At 44.8% G+C, this 16,602-nt stretch overlaps 2 protein-coding genes across 6 annotated transcripts; both read right to left on the bottom strand.

The window, feature by feature from the left end:
• Nucleotides 1-492: 492 nt before the first annotated feature.
• On the bottom strand, nucleotides 493-4,667 carry mpl (MPL proto-oncogene, thrombopoietin receptor). 3 transcript variants are annotated; one of them, XM_085928074.1, is made up of 11 exons: nucleotides 4,209-4,667; nucleotides 3,745-3,926; nucleotides 3,512-3,669; nucleotides 3,118-3,268; nucleotides 2,816-2,930; nucleotides 2,568-2,740; nucleotides 2,314-2,456; nucleotides 1,876-2,035; nucleotides 1,702-1,783; nucleotides 1,550-1,637; nucleotides 493-1,467 (listed from the first exon to the last, which is right to left on the bottom strand). In XM_085928074.1, exons 1-11 carry the CDS (start codon nucleotides 4,640-4,642, stop codon nucleotides 1,027-1,029), a joined length of 2,127 nt encoding a protein of 708 aa, XP_085784200.1. In that variant the 5' UTR covers nucleotides 4,643-4,667; the 3' UTR covers nucleotides 493-1,026. The 3 variants fall into 3 exon arrangements, with proteins under 3 accessions (XP_085784200.1, XP_085784202.1, XP_085784199.1); XM_085928076.1 differs by having other exon boundaries at nucleotides 2,314-2,740; nucleotides 4,209-4,338; nucleotides 4,411-4,519; XM_085928073.1 differs by having other exon boundaries at nucleotides 2,314-2,740.
• A 367-nt stretch (nucleotides 4,668-5,034) lies between these two features.
• Nucleotides 5,035-15,156, bottom strand: tie1 (tyrosine kinase with immunoglobulin-like and EGF-like domains 1). Of its 3 annotated transcripts, XM_085927849.1 has the most exons (24): nucleotides 15,051-15,156; nucleotides 14,226-14,522; nucleotides 14,043-14,153; nucleotides 13,786-13,941; nucleotides 12,985-13,116; nucleotides 12,499-12,639; nucleotides 12,283-12,411; nucleotides 12,043-12,188; nucleotides 11,698-11,842; nucleotides 11,468-11,626; nucleotides 11,229-11,369; nucleotides 10,501-10,803; nucleotides 9,683-9,976; nucleotides 9,037-9,230; nucleotides 8,800-8,946; nucleotides 8,596-8,659; nucleotides 8,410-8,520; nucleotides 7,596-7,786; nucleotides 7,169-7,282; nucleotides 6,986-7,056; nucleotides 6,309-6,349; nucleotides 6,119-6,215; nucleotides 5,942-6,041; nucleotides 5,035-5,849 (listed from the first exon to the last, which is right to left on the bottom strand). In XM_085927849.1, exons 1-24 carry the CDS (start codon nucleotides 15,094-15,096, stop codon nucleotides 5,778-5,780), a joined length of 3,402 nt encoding a protein of 1,133 aa, XP_085783975.1. In that variant the 5' UTR covers nucleotides 15,097-15,156; the 3' UTR covers nucleotides 5,035-5,777. The 3 variants fall into 3 exon arrangements, 2 of the variants coding, with proteins under 2 accessions (XP_085783975.1, XP_085783976.1); XM_085927850.1 differs by lacking the exon at nucleotides 10,501-10,803; XR_015067953.1 differs by lacking the exons at nucleotides 5,035-5,849; nucleotides 5,942-6,041 and having other exon boundaries at nucleotides 6,123-6,215; nucleotides 6,986-7,051.
• Between the last annotated feature and the right edge of the window lie 1,446 nt (nucleotides 15,157-16,602).

Genomic DNA, 16,602 nt, shown 5'->3' with positions numbered 1-16,602 from the left:
TTGAGGTAATAACCATTTCATCTGTGGATTGTTTTTCGTTTCTTTGGAGGGGGGCGGCTGATTCGTTTCACTTTTGTTTTGTTTTACTGCTCTGCTTTGTTAACCATCTGCTGATTCTTTGCCGTAATCTCAGATCATTTGCTTGAGAGTAGGATGGTTTAGGAAGTGAAAATACCCTTTCATCTTATTTACATAATAAAGTGACACTTAGCATTCAACTGAGCTTTCTTGACTATGAATACAGTTGCTCCCTATCGTTACTGTAGCAGAGAGGTTGACGTAATCTTCGTTTTTTGGATTTTATTGGATGGTTTGGTTTGTCAGCTTCGACCAATCTTGAGGACACCAAATAAATGCGAAAAAATGGACAGTAAATCTACTGCCCCATCTTGCGACAATAAAATGAACCATTTTGCATTAATAATGGGGAGTCCAACTCATTTACTGCACGCACAATGGGGAAGTTTTTAATGGGGGTGGAAAAAACCCCAAGGTCAATTCCACATAAACTTTAAATTAGAGTTGGCGTGACACATACACAAAAAAAGAATATTTCAACCGTTTGTCCACATTTTAATAGTTCGACAGCATCAGTGGCAACTAATAGTAATCATCTAATACTACTAATGAAATAACAAACATACGACATTGATATTCAAAACCCTCAAACTCTTTTCTTTGCCTTTGTCACTTCAAAAGCTCAAACTACCATCTATTGATACGTTGACTTACAAAAGTTTACTTTCATCTGAAATTATGATTACTTTTTGAAATAATAGTTTTCATCATTTTCGAGAAGCTTTACAGTATTGATGAGCAAAATCAGCCGTTGTTTTGCAATCAGCGAGCTCCCTCTAGTGGTTCCTAAACCACATGAGAAGGCCAACAATCGCACAGCAGGACCACTACTGTCTGACCTTTTGCGGAGGAAACCCACGCAGGCACGAGAAGAACATGCAAAGTTCACGCAAGAAGGCCTGGAATCATCTGCACCGTGCCGCAGCTTGGCTTCTTATGGCCAGGAATTTAGCTGCAAGGTAAGTTGCTATAAAGATTTCCTGGGCCCCTGAGGCCAACAGTGTCTTTGTCCTGGACTTCCAATGCAAAATCACAAAGAGCCAAGTAGGAATGGTTGAGGAGGTTGTTGTCAGGGACACAGAAAGAGTGAAGAAGCTCTCCCTCCACCCCAGGGCCTCTTATCTCCCCAGGCTGCTGCTCACAGACATACTTGTTGGTGCTTGAAGAAATAGTGACCCCCTCTCTGTTCAGAGTCACATAGTCTGGAAACAATTTCAGTTCTGTTCTAGGGTTTCTGTCTTCCTGCTCTCCGGTGCGACGGCCTTGTGACGGCGGCAGAAGCTGCGTAGATTCCTGACCCAATCTTGAGACCTCATCCTGAGACATGACCTCCACTATGGAAGAAGTCCCTTCTTCAAAGTATTGCTTTGCAGTAACTGGAGGACCACCCTGTAGTGTGAGTGAGTATAAACATGACTGAAGATGCAGTGCCGCAAAGGAGAATATTCAAGCACACAAATTGCCTAATTACCCATTTCTGCAAGTTGATCTCCTTCACGAAGCCTTGAAGGACTTTGTCAAGGTTCGGTACTGGCGGCCAAAACCATTGCTTGAGCTTGCTACGAACGACATCATGATTTAAGGGCCGAATATCATAACGGATGGGAAAATGTCCAATCTTACCGGGAGTAAGTAAAACCCAAAGAGATGAGGACAACAGCAGCGACCAACAGTGTGGCCGGGATGCAAGTCATAAGCAAAGTCTCTGTAAAAGTCACGGCGTGATATGTTGTTGGTGTCTGAAGTCAGAACTGAATTGGAGTTCTTTTCATATGGAAGAGTAGTGCAACAGCTTACCAATATCAGCAGGAGTTTTCCCACTGACAACGCGGGACCACTGGCTCCATTGACCAGAATAAATGGATCCGTTAGGTTTAGTTCGAACCTTCACTCTGTACTGGATCCTTGGGGGAACCTCCAGACATGCACCAGTTGCTGGGCCCTTGGGGGATATCACCTGAGGAAACATTCAGTGTTAAGCCTGCCTCTCTTGCATACTCTCTCTCGATCTGTTGTTTTCCGGCAGAGCTTTCACATTCTTTTCTGTGTCGACAGCAACAATTCCACCGTGCGGTTGCATCAATAAGCCCGGGGAAAAGCACGACGTCTACATTTGATTGGCAAGTATTTCTTTTTCTCTTTGAAGGTATATCTGTGAGTGCTATTTACGTCTTCATCATGATTTCAAAGCCATCAACATTGACAGAAAATGGCTTTGAAAGCATGGCATCTTACCACCCATGCTTTGCTCTCTCTGATTTGGCAGCCAACTTCATATTGCAGATGGGATGAGAGCGTCATAAGAGGTGCTTCCCACTTCAAACACAACTTGTCCTTCTCCAGTAATCCTGTCAGATGAGCTGGCGGCTCTGTTTGGACTCCAATCCAAAAGGTACACAAACTATAGTCAAATGTGTTATTGCATTGTTCCGTGATCTGGAGCCATCGTACAGGTCCATGAAATAAAATGACCGTTTCAACGGACTCACTGATGTTTCCTAATGCGAACTCTCGGGTGTAAAAGGTCCTGCTGAGTGGAAATGCCGCAGTGGTGACTTTGACTCTGACTTTTTCCCACTCCTCCTCTCCCTGAAAACTGCACTGCTCAGTCAGGTTTTGGTCAGGCACACATTCTGTCCAATGGGTCCAGCCCAAAGTCTCACTGCAACATGATTTCATGACATGTCAGAAAAGCAGCGTTACCATCCCTGATTGCTTTTCATATTTCAGTGACTACCTGAGATGCATCTTTGTGAAAAGTTTGCAACCGTTTGCTTGGCTGTACGCGCTGCTGTTCCACTGGCAGGTAATGGTTTGCAGATCAGACGTGTGGCACTTGAGTGAAATGTCATCTGGAGAGAGAGAGAGAGACAAGAGGCTCATTTTGGAACAATTGCATCACTCAATGAAAACATTGGCGCTGCTTGTGGAGATAAGGTTTGTTCCCGTCTGGATCCAGGGACTTTGGGGGAAATGAAATGTGATGGCGCCAAATGGGCAAACGATGGTCATTTTCCGTCCGTAATTGTATGGACGCACCTGCACTTTGCGGCACCACATCTCTCACGGCCTCTGACCAGTGACTCCAGTGTCCCGCACTCTCAATATTGCCGCACTTGACCGCGATCTCGACTCGGACCTCTTCTCCCGGCACTAGAGACATCACCGAGTCCTCCCAATGATCAATACCCTGCGGGAGCAAATCAACTAAACTACAGAATTGTGGTGACAATTGATCACTCTGATTGGCTGTTAGCTGGCAAATGCAAATGAAAGAGGATTTATGATGCAAACTAATCTACTGGTAAGCAACACTTTGGGAAACATCACATTTACTCACTCGCTTGTGTCCTTTCACACTTGATTCACACTTGTACATTTCAATGTAGATTTTTTTTTTTTTCCACCCTTTCCTCCAAATACTTCCCAGTACCTCTTTAGTCCTTTGTCCAAGCCCTTTGGAGGTGTATCGGATCCTATAGCGCAGTTTGTCCTCCCAGTATTTGGGCACATTTGTGAGGTATGAAAGCTGCAGTTGCCCAGGTTTGCCATTGTGGTGTAAAGACACGTTGAAGGGCGCCTCTAAGAGAACTATACACAAAGTTTACACAAAGACTTAATATTGGAGTCATGCCACTGTATATTGGAGGAAACGTTTGATCTTACTTTGGTCTTCTACGCTGACCACGCGACTGTGCAGTCTGCTGGTGGTGTTGTTGTTACGCTCCACCACTTGAAGGTGGATATCCACATATGAGACAACATCCAAATAAGGAAATGAGCAGATGTGCAGCAACATTCCTTCTTTTGTTCTCTGGGTCAACAATTCACATCTTTTCTCCTCAGACCTTGATGGTGATGACATGCACAATTGCATTGTCAAATTGTACAGTTGTATTGTACAGTTGTCGTGTGGATCTAAAATGCGCTGTGTCGAGCAAATGCAAGGATCTTCTCTAAACAAGCCTCGCGATGATCAAACCTTTGGAAAGTAAATGTGTCGGTGATTGCTAGTATTTAGGAAAAGCTATTTTCAATGAGACATTTGTTCATGCAAGTGCACGCAATTGTAGCACTTCTTTGAAAAGACGTCATCGGTCCAAAAAAATCAATCTCCATATGAAACATACTGGCCCATTTTGTAGAACAGATCAAATGTTCCATTGTCGGTAGTCTCAAAGAAGCAAGTGAAATCCTCTTCTGTCCTTGTGAAACATTTTGGGTCATCTTCCTCTTCCAGGAGGGAAATATCTGCCCCCCCTCCCCAATGATAAAAGTCAATCAGGAACGATAGTTGCAATATTGATTTACTGTACGTATATCCCGTCTTACCATGTTGTGAAAGATTCCGGCCAGCCACATACTTGCAAGAAATCCAGAGCATACAAAGCAGCTGTATCCAAATGTTCAAGAGTATCTTCCTGCTCTTGTTGGATTTCATGTTCAATTGCCGTAGTTTGCATGATCTGCCCGCAAATGCATATGTCAGGTCAATGAGGGTGCTGGTGGTGGGGGTGTCAGGGGGCTGACCCAATGTGACAAGGAAGTGTGTGTTGCTGAACATTTACTGCTTTGCTCAAATCAAATGGAAATAAACACACGTGTAGCTATGTCAACGTGATCTACATATCGGTTTGTTTCGGACTTTAGTGTTTCACAGGCGTGACACGAAGCTCTTGTTTTTTTTCTTATTGTTGAGCAGTGGCAAGTCATCAGGAAGGCCATTTTTGACAGACGCTTCCGACATAGTTCTTTGTTTATGGAGAAAGGAACCGCCATGACGTATCAATTTAACGCAACAGAGGAGATAAGTGACTCTCCGTAGGAACTGTGAAAAATACATTTGTACAAGATAAAAAAAAAAAACCAAAAATACTTCTTTGATAATACATTGGGATTGTATAACACTCTACTGAGTATTCACAGGTAAAAAACAAAACAGCTAAACTTTTAACTAAAGCATAATCTCTGTTTTACTGTTTTGTAACGTACATAACATCAAAAAAAGATGTACAATTGGTATATTGTGTTACACAAAGCAATAAAATGATCAATTAAAACACACGCACACAAACAGGTTTTATCATTTCACAAAAACTAACAAGTGACTTCTGTAATGGATGCAAAATTCCAAACTGCAATTTGTAGGTGACCAAAAACAGACAGTAAAACATTTTTTTTTTTTTTTACAAAATACCATCGGACACTTAAACAGCTATTAGTGCATTTGTGTTTTCTACAATGACATTCAGTCTATACATGTTTCGGATGAGAAAATACAATACAGTGCAGTGCAGTGCAGTGCAGTGTTCTGTACAGTAGTTCACATGGCAGTGATCATACCAAGAATGGTGTTAAGTGCTACATTGTATGTTTCCAAAGAGCAAAGAAGGTCCAGCATGAGCGAGCACCCACAGACCCTGTGGTGTAACAGCAAGCCACATAGTCCGGAACATCTCCAACAACAAAAAGCCCAAAGATTTGATGGCTCGCTTGTGATCTCTTCCATCCAAGGCCACGCACGCTCCACAGCCGCTACGACCTTCTGGCCACAGTGTCCTTTCACAGTCTTCCGTCTATAACTGGGTGCTTCTCTTGTCTCTGCGGTGAGCAGCGGGGAGGTGGCAGTAACGTGGTGACAATCTTTTGGGCTTCTTCTTGAGGTGATGTGGCATGCCAGGGCCTGGGGGGGCTGGTAGTCAGGCCTCCTCCGCAGTAGCGTCTATTCCAGCGTAAGTAAAGTTCTCGAAAAGCGCCATGTTCACGTAGGCCTGGAAAAAGGGGCTCTTGATCAAAACGGGCATATTTTGGACAGCTCAGTGGTAGCTCCCCTTTTGCTGGGAAGATTTTCGAGCAACTTTACCTTTCTGGCCTCTTGCATCCTGTTCAGCTGCACCGAGACTTGGGAGAAAGGGGGTCTTTCGTAGGGCCGATCCCTCCAGCACTGTTTCATCAGCTCATACCTGCAGAGGCACAAATCAAGTAGACTCAAATGAGAACAAACAAAAAAACCCAAAACAAAACCCCAAACGTGACTTACACTTCATCGTCACAATTCTTGGGCTTCTCCATCCTGTAGCCTTGTGGCAGTTTTTCATAAAGCTCAGCACATGTCATTCCACAATATGGCGTGCCACCTAACACGCATGCACAAAAAGCTGTTTACAACCCACCCAGATTATGAAAGGCTGTAATGTTGAATTTGAAAGTGAGCTGGTGTGTTTCCTTACCTAGGCTTACAATTTCCCAAAGGAGAATTCCAAAAGACCACCTGAGAAGAAAGATCATAGAACATTGAAGCTGATCTGAGTTCAAAGTTCTGTCCCATGCAAAATGCAACACTAGCATCAATGATTCCACTCCAAATGTACAATTCTACAGCGTAGAATTTGATTGGCTTAGCATAGTCGTCATTTTTCTTCTCATTGTATTCCACCTTGAAATGCGTATTTTTGGTAGTTGTTGTTCTTTGCGTTTGTTTGTTTATTTATGTATTGAATGCTGATGTTTACAAATGGCTGCGACTCTACGGGCAGCTCTTGCTCTTCTTCCAACTTGTTTTTCCGTGGATATAAATAGTTTCCAGTTGACGGCCCAACGTCTGCTGAGTTGTACTCAGGACTTCCTGTGCTTATCACACGCAACACACTACTGTCCTCCCTCCTTCCCTCCCTCCCTCCAGACGCAGGGGGATGATTTGTTGTTTTTTCTTGACAGCCGTTTTCCACCATAGGCAGGCAATGTTGGAAGCTCACAAGAGGGCCAAATTAGTCATTTTTGGTGCTACTGTACCAACTTTCCAGAGTCGTCTCTGACATAGTAGATCGATGTCCATGCCAATGGATGCGTCAAAGAAAATACGAGTTACCCACTGTCCAATTGCTCTGTCTAACTAATTGTTACTCACACATCACTTTTGGTTGTATACACACTGTAGTTGAGAGACTCAATGGCCATCCAGCGAACAGGCAACCTACCCTGGGAGCAACACAATGTCTCGATGAATACAATACGGCTGCCGAGGCAACTGTCGTGTCAAACATCCAGCTCCTCATACATTTTCCTCGAACTTTAAAGTTTATCTACTTACCATTGTCTTCTTAACATAAACCTCCTCCCCACGGGACAGACCAAAGTCAGCTATCTTTGCCACAAGGTTGTCACCGACCAGAACATTTCTGGCAGCCAAATCTCTGTGAATGAACTGATTTGAAATGAGGGGAGAAGTTATTACAGGGAACAGTGGCGGCAGAATTCATTGACGATGAGCATCAAATTCAGGAAGGCTTTTGCCACATTGAGATCTCGTTTTGGAAGAATCCTTAGCACTTCATAAAAGCTCCTACAAGTATTGCGATAAACATCGACACACTGGCGACTATACTTTATGTAGTTCCCAACACCAGGCTAACTGTGGGCGCTGTTTTCTTGCTTTTGGTGGCACTTTCTGTCACCCAAATCCCAAACACATGAAATGATAAGGTATGTCTATGAAACTGGCAGCGTCACTGGTTTACCTGTTTGTCACTGAGGTAGTGCATCCCAGTGGCCACATCAACAGAAAACTGCAGCAACTGTTGGGAGGTGAGCGTCGAGGCTGTGCCGTGCTCCTTGGCAAAAGCGGGGTCGGTCTCCAACACCCGACTCTTTCTTAAGAAGTCGAGAAGGTTGCCATAAGGTGCGTATTCGATGGCGATGTACAGGTAACCTGGGACAGGTCCAAATATTCTCCTCAGACAAATAGCGGGTAGACCACGTGAAATGTACTAACGGGTACATTTGACAAATCTGTGAAAGATGGCCCTAAGGTTCCAGCAGAGTCAGTCGTATGCCATTTGAGGCATGCTGAATGAATCAACAAATCCCAATCGAGACAGAATTATTTTCTTCTGCTGTTCAGAATGCAGATGTTTGTAGAGCCAAAGGACTACTTGAGAATGTGTTGAATGTTTACATTTGAAGGCTGATTTGGTTCTGCAATTACCTTCAAAATGTAAGCTACTCTGCGTTCTGTAAACTCCTGAAATTGATATTTCTTCAAACACTGTCAGAATCAAAGCAGGGAAACAGATACCTCATGCTCAGCTCAGTCACAACGGGGTCAAGAAGCTATGTAAATAGACCGATGACGTCACCGGCCAAGAAACCCGTGTTGCTTATTTTTCAATTGTGGTGGCTTCCGTGCGCAGTCGCATTCCAATATGTTGCAATTGATTGCCATGAAACGTAAACACACCTTACGTATCGTAAACGCACCTTACGTATCGGAAACATTGCTCGCGTTCATTTTCGAGGCTATGGAAAAAAGTCCACTAGGTGTCAGGGCCTCACCTCTGTTTTCACAGGCTCCGATCAAGTTGATGATGTTGGGATGCTGGCCTAATTTACAAAGCACTTCCAGTTCTCCTGCAAAGTCTCGGTGGTCGTTTTCTGAGGCAAACTCTGCAGGAAAAAGCAGATATGGTGATGTTGAATAAGTGCCACAACCTTCACATCTGCAGAAGAACCATATTTCACCTTTCAGCATTTTGATGGCAGCGCTCATCTTGTTGCCATCCTTCTTGATCATGGCTTTGATCACCTAAGTTGGAACATTCTTGTTACTTCATCACACACACACACACACACACACACACACACACACACACACACACACACACACACACACACACACACACACACGAGTGTGCAACTTGGGAAGAAAACATCCATTTGGCACACCTGTCCAAAGTTGCCCTCACCGATGACATCCTCAAATTTAATGTCTTCCCATTCCAGGATTGGGTACGTAAGGGGTTCCGGGATGGGCTTAGGTCTTCGGGTTAGGGTCAACGTTCCAGAGTTAAACTGCAGAATTGTCTCCTCACCCTGTTGATGTCGGCAAAGTTCATTTCAGGAAGAATACAAAGCTATCATAGTGACAAACAAAGCGTACGAGATGATCTATCTGTGGCTCACCGATCCAGACTGGTAGGTGAATGTGCGACGACGGTTGAGTAGAGTTTTGCGGATGAAGAAAAGCGCGAGCAGTGCCAGCAAGATGGTCACACACGTGACTGTAACAGAGGCCACCACTGCCACCAACAGCTGGTAGTTGTCCCCCGCAGGTTTCCGAGACACACCCTGGGTGGTCGGCGTTAGACTTTCTAGCCCTTTTTTTTTTTTTTGGCAGATGAAAAGAGAATGCAAAGAAAGAGGAGAAGAGACAAAATGAGGAGCAGATGACTTAGGCAGAGGAGATAAATGGACCTTGTCGTATTATCCCGAGTAGATCGCTCCTGAACCTTTGTGGATGGTCCCAATACTGTCCATAAATGCAGTCCAGATATTTACTGATAAGTGGTGTTAGCTTGACACATTTTGCCACAAAAGGCTCTGGATTGGATTTGTTGACTTCTTCTCTAACGAGTCGAGCCTTTTGCTAATATCCTTTTGATGCAGTGTATTCATTTTTGGTTGCTATCTTAACATGCAGAGCAGAATGTGTGAGAGGAGGTACCTATTAAGGTTATTCAAGTAATATTGTGGCGTAGAACCGCACTGTGGCTGCCATAAGCTTAAACGTTTGATAGCCAAAAGTGATTGTTGTATCAATCCAATTTACCATCATCTCCTTGTGTAGCGGCTTGAACAAAGTTGCTCCACTCTCCTGGCACCTTGGAAAAAGCCCTGACTCTCAACTGATAGAGTGTGCTTCCGTTAAGCGCCGTCACATCTTTGGTGGTCTTGTTGCCGTCATCCGTGTCCACCCAAAGGTGCGGACTCCCCTGGCCGACCGGCTGGTACTCAATGACGTATTTGGTGACGCCTCCGTTGACGTCCTCGGGGGGCTGCCACCTCAACTGGATGGCCGACGGGGACAAGGACAGGGCCTGGACGTTACGTGGGGCCGATGGGCCTGGAACCAGAACAAAGTCGGTGATTGAGTTTGATAGCACATAAAGCGCTTGGATTTGATTTGTTCACCCTAACCACGAAGAGGAGGAAGAAGCAAAAGAAAAGGGAATTTGACTCCAATACAGCAATAAGAGTTGTACTAAAAGTTTGAAGAACAAATTGAAACAAAGGATCCGGGACCGACTAGGATAACAAATGATCTGAATACGGCGAGGAGGAACATTCAGTACGTAACATTCCGTCTGACGCTTCAATAGAAACGTCTCTGAAAACACATTGGGCATCCTCCAATAATACAGCAAGAAGGAACGTTCAGTACATCTGTAACATTCCGTAATGTTGCTTCAATAGAAAACCCATTGGGGATCCTCCAACGACTTAACTTGTCCTTAACAGAGGCTTCACAAGCAACCAGCAAGGCATCAGCCATCAGAACTCTTCTCTTCCCGTTCTTTTTCTAAATGCGTTGTGATTTCATCTTTTCTTTTCTTGCACCTTTCCAAGCTAATTTGAATGGCTAGTTACCCTGGCTGTTGATGCGGATGTGGTAGGCTTTGGAAGGAGGCCCCTGGCTGCCACAGTTGATAAGGCGCACCACCACTGTGTAGTCTTGTTGATACTCCATGTTGTAGAACATTTTGGACAGAACATTTAACAGGGTGGTCTCTTCCAGGAGTTTCTCCCTGTGAGGTGGCGGCCCGAAGAGCTGCACTAAAAAGCCACTGGCTGTGTCGCCATTAACGCCGCCGTTGGCGGGCAGTCGCCATCGCACAGTGACATTGCGACCTTCCACCAAGCTGATGTCAATCTCGGGTTGAACTGTGGGCTCTGCGGTGACAGAGAACACAGGATGAACTTGGGGGTCTAACAACCTTTTTGCATTTCCCCTACTCTTAAGTGTCCACTGAGATGCAGAGCATTTGAAAGTATTCTGACCTGCATGGCTTTTGTTGTTCTCAAAGAGACACAAACTTAAGACACCACAGCACGCCAGAGTAAAACCAAAATCAAGAAACTCCCGCAGAGGCTCTTTGACTTATCTTCATGTCCGAAGTGCACAGGGGCCCAAGTTGTTGCTAAGCAAACGCTGCTTTCCTCCACACATACCACGCTGAGAGTTCACCCCAAAATTCTTTGCCAATGGTTATTGTGGACCTTCCTCTCATAGGATGATGCCCCACCCCAGTCTTACAAGTAAGTGTCCTACACTTGTAGCCAGTGGAAATGAAAATCTGATTAGATGCGGGCCTTACCAGGGCAATCGGTCTCCATGATGGCTTCTGGCCCCGGAGCCCCTTCTCCTCCGGCGCCAGGGCGAGTCAGCTGGACCTGCACACGGTAGCGTGTTGAAGGCTCCAGGTTCATCAGTGTGATGGGTTCTTTGTCACTGTACACTGGAAGGAAAAAAACAACGGAACGATGACACTACATGTGGGGGACAGACAATTGTACTTTGACTTCTAATGAGTAGGTTTCATAATGCTCTCTTTACCGATGATGGAGGACCAAGAATCTTCATTTCCCAGAGGCTTGTAGAGGAGCGTGGTGGAGACGACGGGCCCATCTCCTTTGTGGCAGTCCATGGGCATGACGACCAGCTGCTTGCTCCTTTTTTCCAGCAGTATGGGAGCAGTGGTGGGAACGGGTGGTTCTGAACAAAAAGCAGATCAAACCTGACCCGTCACTTCTTTATTTTAGTGGTTGAAATGCCATCAGACAGACCTTTAACGGTAAGATTGAATTTGCGCGAGTCCTGGCCTCCGTTGGTCGACACCCTGCACTCCCATAAGCCTCCTTGCTCAGCACTCAGTCGTGGAATCTCAAACATGGCGATACTTTTATTTGAGTCCATGACGGTGTGGGATGCCTGGGAGTCAAATACATGAAATTGTGTTCATCACAGAAAATGTTTCAATGTAATTAAAACAGCACCATCTCGAATTTGCTTAGGTACAACTGTGATTCTCTCCGTGGAAACATTTTTGCTGTGTGGCGGTGGAGAAATTTGGTCGATTTTAGGCTAGGAGAAGTTCAACACCGGCTTCACCGTTTGTGGGGTTCTGTCACCTTGAGCACAGTGCTGTCCAACTTTCGGAGCTCAATGCTGTTATGACTGGGCAGCGGATTGCCTGTCGCTGAGCAATAGATCTTTGGGCTTGAATTGAGATTCCACTCCAAATTACTGTCCAAATCCAAAATCTCTGGGGCCCTGTCTGGTGAAAGACAAGAAACATCGATGATGAAAAAAGAAAATATTGATATTTTACATCAAATCTTGAAAATGTCATAGTAAATACTAACACTTACCAGACTTTTCACAGTTTTGTCCCCTCCATCCTGTGGGACACTGACAGCCACTAAAGCGATTGCACATGCCTCCATTGTGACATCTACAGCTCAGCCTGCAGTCTGGTCCATACATGTCATTATGGCAGACTGAGAAGAAAACAACAAATGCATGCAGCAACTACAATACAGGACAATACTTTGAAATGGAAGCATATACATAAGGAGCGAGCTTACCCTTCTCACATCGGGTCCCGAACCAGCCGCTAGCGCAAGAACAACCGTAAGGGTCTGGTAGGCAGAAGCGCAGCCCCTTGCAGTCCAGCTCCGAGCTGCACGACTCTTGGCAATTTCGTCCAAACATTCCTTCTCTGCACGCTACAAACCATCAGAGAGAATCACAAATATTTCTGGCTGTTATTTTTAAACTACAAGGAGATCATTTCATTTGGGGTGCATATTTGGAGACGTTTGGGCCTGATTTACTTCAGATTTGGCCATTCGACAAATGGGTGCTGACTTGAATTGTCAGGCAACGGAAGCTGATATCATTTTCGGGCGGAACCGAAATTGCATCTACCAAAAGCCCAAAAGCGCAGCTTGCGCGGTCTGGGAGCGAGGAATCTATGCAAGTCGACATTCTGCATTGCATTTCAATCTGACAAATAACGTGCACTACCGTGATTCACATTTCATATCTGAGTACTGTCTATTCGTACCAACCTGTCTCACAGCGTGTTCCCATGAATCCAGGAGGGCAGATGCAGTCTCCATCCACATCATGACACACTCCACCATTGAGGCAGTCTGGGCAGTCCTTGTCACAGTAAGGACCCCATTTCTTATTTGGACAAGCTACCAAAGAAAAGTTCAACTTCATTTCGTGTACTATTCAAAACGTCATTGCACACAATCCCAAATGCACATCGGATTCGGCTCTTAAGTACATGAACGAGTGTATTGTATTTTGGTTGTTTTGAATGTACTATATTTATGAGCTGGTTACTGAATCAAATTGTGACATACAATACACACGGGAATTGAGAAATAGCAAGAAAACCCAAATCCTGAAGAACAGATGGCGGGTGGAGGCGCCTGACGAATGTCTCTCAAGAATACTAATAAAGTACAGCCAGTGGAAAGAAAGAGCACACTGAGATGTGACACCTCTTTCGACATCGGCTTTCCTCCAGTTTTACCTAACTGTCACTTTCCAAGTGTTGTAGCAAGGGAAGGGGATTAGGCAATATTTGGAAACTTGACCGTCATTCCAGTCATGAAAAATCTAAAATAATTCCAGTGTGAATTCAATCAAATGTTTTTTCCCCTCCTATAATCAGTAATCAGCTCTCAACCGCTAGACGTCAAAGATATGACGTTGGCTGCCAGTGAACGAGTGAAGAGGACAATGGAGAAAATTGACTACATTTGACTGATTTATTGAGCAATCCAGCTGTAAAAGTGTCTCCTCGCTACGTGCCGTGCTCAAGGTGTTAAAATCTTTCTGTTTGCTAGATTCCAAACCTCGGACGATGAGTCTCATCCAGGCACCCTGAAGAGGACTGTCCCCCACATAGCTGGCACTGTAGATGCCTTGATTGGCCAAAGCTGAATTTTCCACTGTCAACACAGCCGTGTGGTTGACCATGTCGTTCCAGTGAGTCATGTAATAGTAATTTCCTACGCAAAGTACATTGGCATTGATATAGACTTCAACGTATCCTGCAACAGGATGTTGTTGTTTTTTTCCAAGTGAAGGTGTAAAAAAAAGGCTGGCTTACCATTGTACTTCCAGGTCACATCCCTTTTTTGGGAGCTCAGCAGCACCATGCTGAGGTGAACTGTTTCTCCTTTATTGGCCGTAATTGTCAAGTGGGTTGGGACAAAATTTGCTGAGGATAACACAGACGTGCAATGAGACTGAAATCAACATGCAATCATCACAAAATGGAATGTCAGCGCACCTTTGGCAAAGTTGTTGATCATTGTGACCGTCTCCAGCGGAGGAACCTCCTGTGCCGATTCACAGTAAAATATACCCACGTTATCCAAATCTCGGAAGTCTCTGGCCACAACTTTCTTGTTCCTCGGCTTATGCAGTTTGAAGTTGGGCATTTTGGGGAATATGAGGATTTTGTTGTCTCTCTTGATGTCCAGTTCCGCGTGGGCAGAGGTGCGCTCGCCGTTAATACATGAGATGGAGAAGCGATTCACTTGGATGACCTCTGCGGTGGATATCATTGTTAAGTCAATGACGGCACCTGGAAGACACGAGTTGATGCTTAAAGCCAGGCTGCCCAAAGCAGCATATTTAGGATCTCTTCAAGACCAAAATAATCCATGTCAGGGCAGCACTGGAGTGGCTAGCTCAAATGTTTGCCTCACAATTTGCAGGTTGACTTGTGACGAGTTGCACGTTCACCCACTGCTTCTGTTGGTTCTCACCTGGCTCTCTGACATTCTCCCACATTCCAGAAACATCTACAGTAGGATGGACCTGGCCATCATGCACTGCTCTCTCTCTCTCTCAAAATTCCTATCCCAAACTTCATGAAGAAATTTGTAGCATCTGATATTAGTGCAAATGTCTCGAAATTGTACACCAGTGCAACAAGTGGTGAAGCAATATCTGTTTCTCGGACATTCCTTAAGCGCCAGAGCCACAGAACAATGCCAGGAAATATGGATGAGCTCTTTTTCTCCCAAGAGGCTTCAAATGTTCTTCTTGTGACAGAAACAACATGTTAGTCTCAATTTGAGGGTGTAGTTAGGAATAAAACAATTCTAACCTGATAGATCCACGATGCACAACAACCACAGGCACAGGACCTTCATACTGTATAGAATCGTGGTACACAACAGGTGACACAATAGTCCTCCAAAATCTCTGGAGAAAAGTTGTCAGTCGTCTCCGTCCAAAGTAGCGGCCGGCCATGCGTCACGGCGAACGCTGCGCCTTTTTACGCATAGCTGTTCCAAAAGCAAATCATGTCCAGAAAATCTTGGGTGACGGCGCTCCTGCATAGATTGAAAGCAAACCCAGATTGAAGAGGCAGTGTGGCTCGGTTTTCACTCACTCACTTGGGTGGGTGGGAGAGGAGAGGAAGGAAGGAAGAGCGTCAGTCAGCCAGCCAGCCGCCTGGCGCTCCACATCTCATTTTCCTAGGAGTTGAAAGTGGCCGTCGAAAGCATTGCAACACTTTATCCGATTGAAATGCGTGACGAGAATCATTTCTCCAGCTCTTGATCATTCTCACCGGGTTCATTAGAACCGTGCATTTTCATGTGCAAGTAGATGAGAGAAGAGATTTTTGCGAGTTAAATGCGGTGTATACATTGTTCAGCAGTTCAAAGTCTACACGTCTTTTCCTTTTTTGGTGGAATGATGAAAGTAATATGCTGTACTTGTCGATGGCGTGTCTTGGAAGAGAGAGAAGGTGCCCTCACCTAAATTCCAGCCATCAATATAAGGGTTAGAAAAGGTATTTTATTTTGGATTTGGCTGACATGTCATCTTCTAATTGCTGTTGCAGGTTTTTCTGAAAACAAGCATGGGGATAGATTGCAGCTGGGATGGTGTTTTGCCAAATGTAACATCTTTGTTCTTTCACTTCAATGAGTTTGTTCCAATCCCCGCACAGTCGAGTCCATACTCCCCGTGCCCGAGTTGCCAGGAAATAATGAACAATATGATTGTTGTGTCTACTTTGTCTGTAAAAGGCTAACTTTGAAATATCAACTCACACGCCTTTGCTCATTTACTCGGCGGCAATAAGTGTGAGACTGATTTGGTGTTTTCTTTACGTTTCCTTGCCGCTTCAGACAATCAACTATGGGTCCTTATTGTTTGAGATTTCCTGTTTTCCATTTCAGGAGTTCACTGGGGTTTCTTCGGCCTACAAGGAATGTGTGATCAATTCTGTCAGAACAAAGCATGATGAGAATAATGATTGCGTTCTTCAATGGAATCAATTCCATTGTGCATTTGATGTCATGTTCTTTGTCTGTTAGGCTTTGCTTTAGGTTCCTTTTGTTCATGGTCATGATGTGTTCCCCTGCTTGGTCGCCACCCACCCGTAGTGGTTAGCCTTGGCTCTTGTCCAGGTATTTCTTTCCCTCCTTTTAGTGCAATCTTGGTTGGGTCTATGTCACTTGTCCGTTGTCAAATGTGCTGTGTGCACCTCGTTTTGCCTTGCCCTGCTTTGTGCCATAGCTCACAGTGAGAACCCTTTTTCATCATTGTTTAGTTGTACTTTGTGGAGAGCGCTCGCTCCCTTTTGGAGCACCTTTTGTTGAACCTTGGTACCCCCCCTCCCGTCCATGGGTGCTTTGTTTACCTTT

The sequence above is a fragment of the Syngnathus leptorhynchus genome, chromosome 13 (assembly GCF_054491065.1).
Source record: "Syngnathus leptorhynchus isolate UIUO chromosome 13, UIUO_Slep, whole genome shotgun sequence".
NCBI lineage: Eukaryota > Metazoa > Chordata > Actinopteri > Syngnathiformes > Syngnathidae > Syngnathus > Syngnathus leptorhynchus.
Note: the sequence above shows the minus strand (reverse complement) of the source record. Positions and strands in the feature narration are given on the sequence as shown.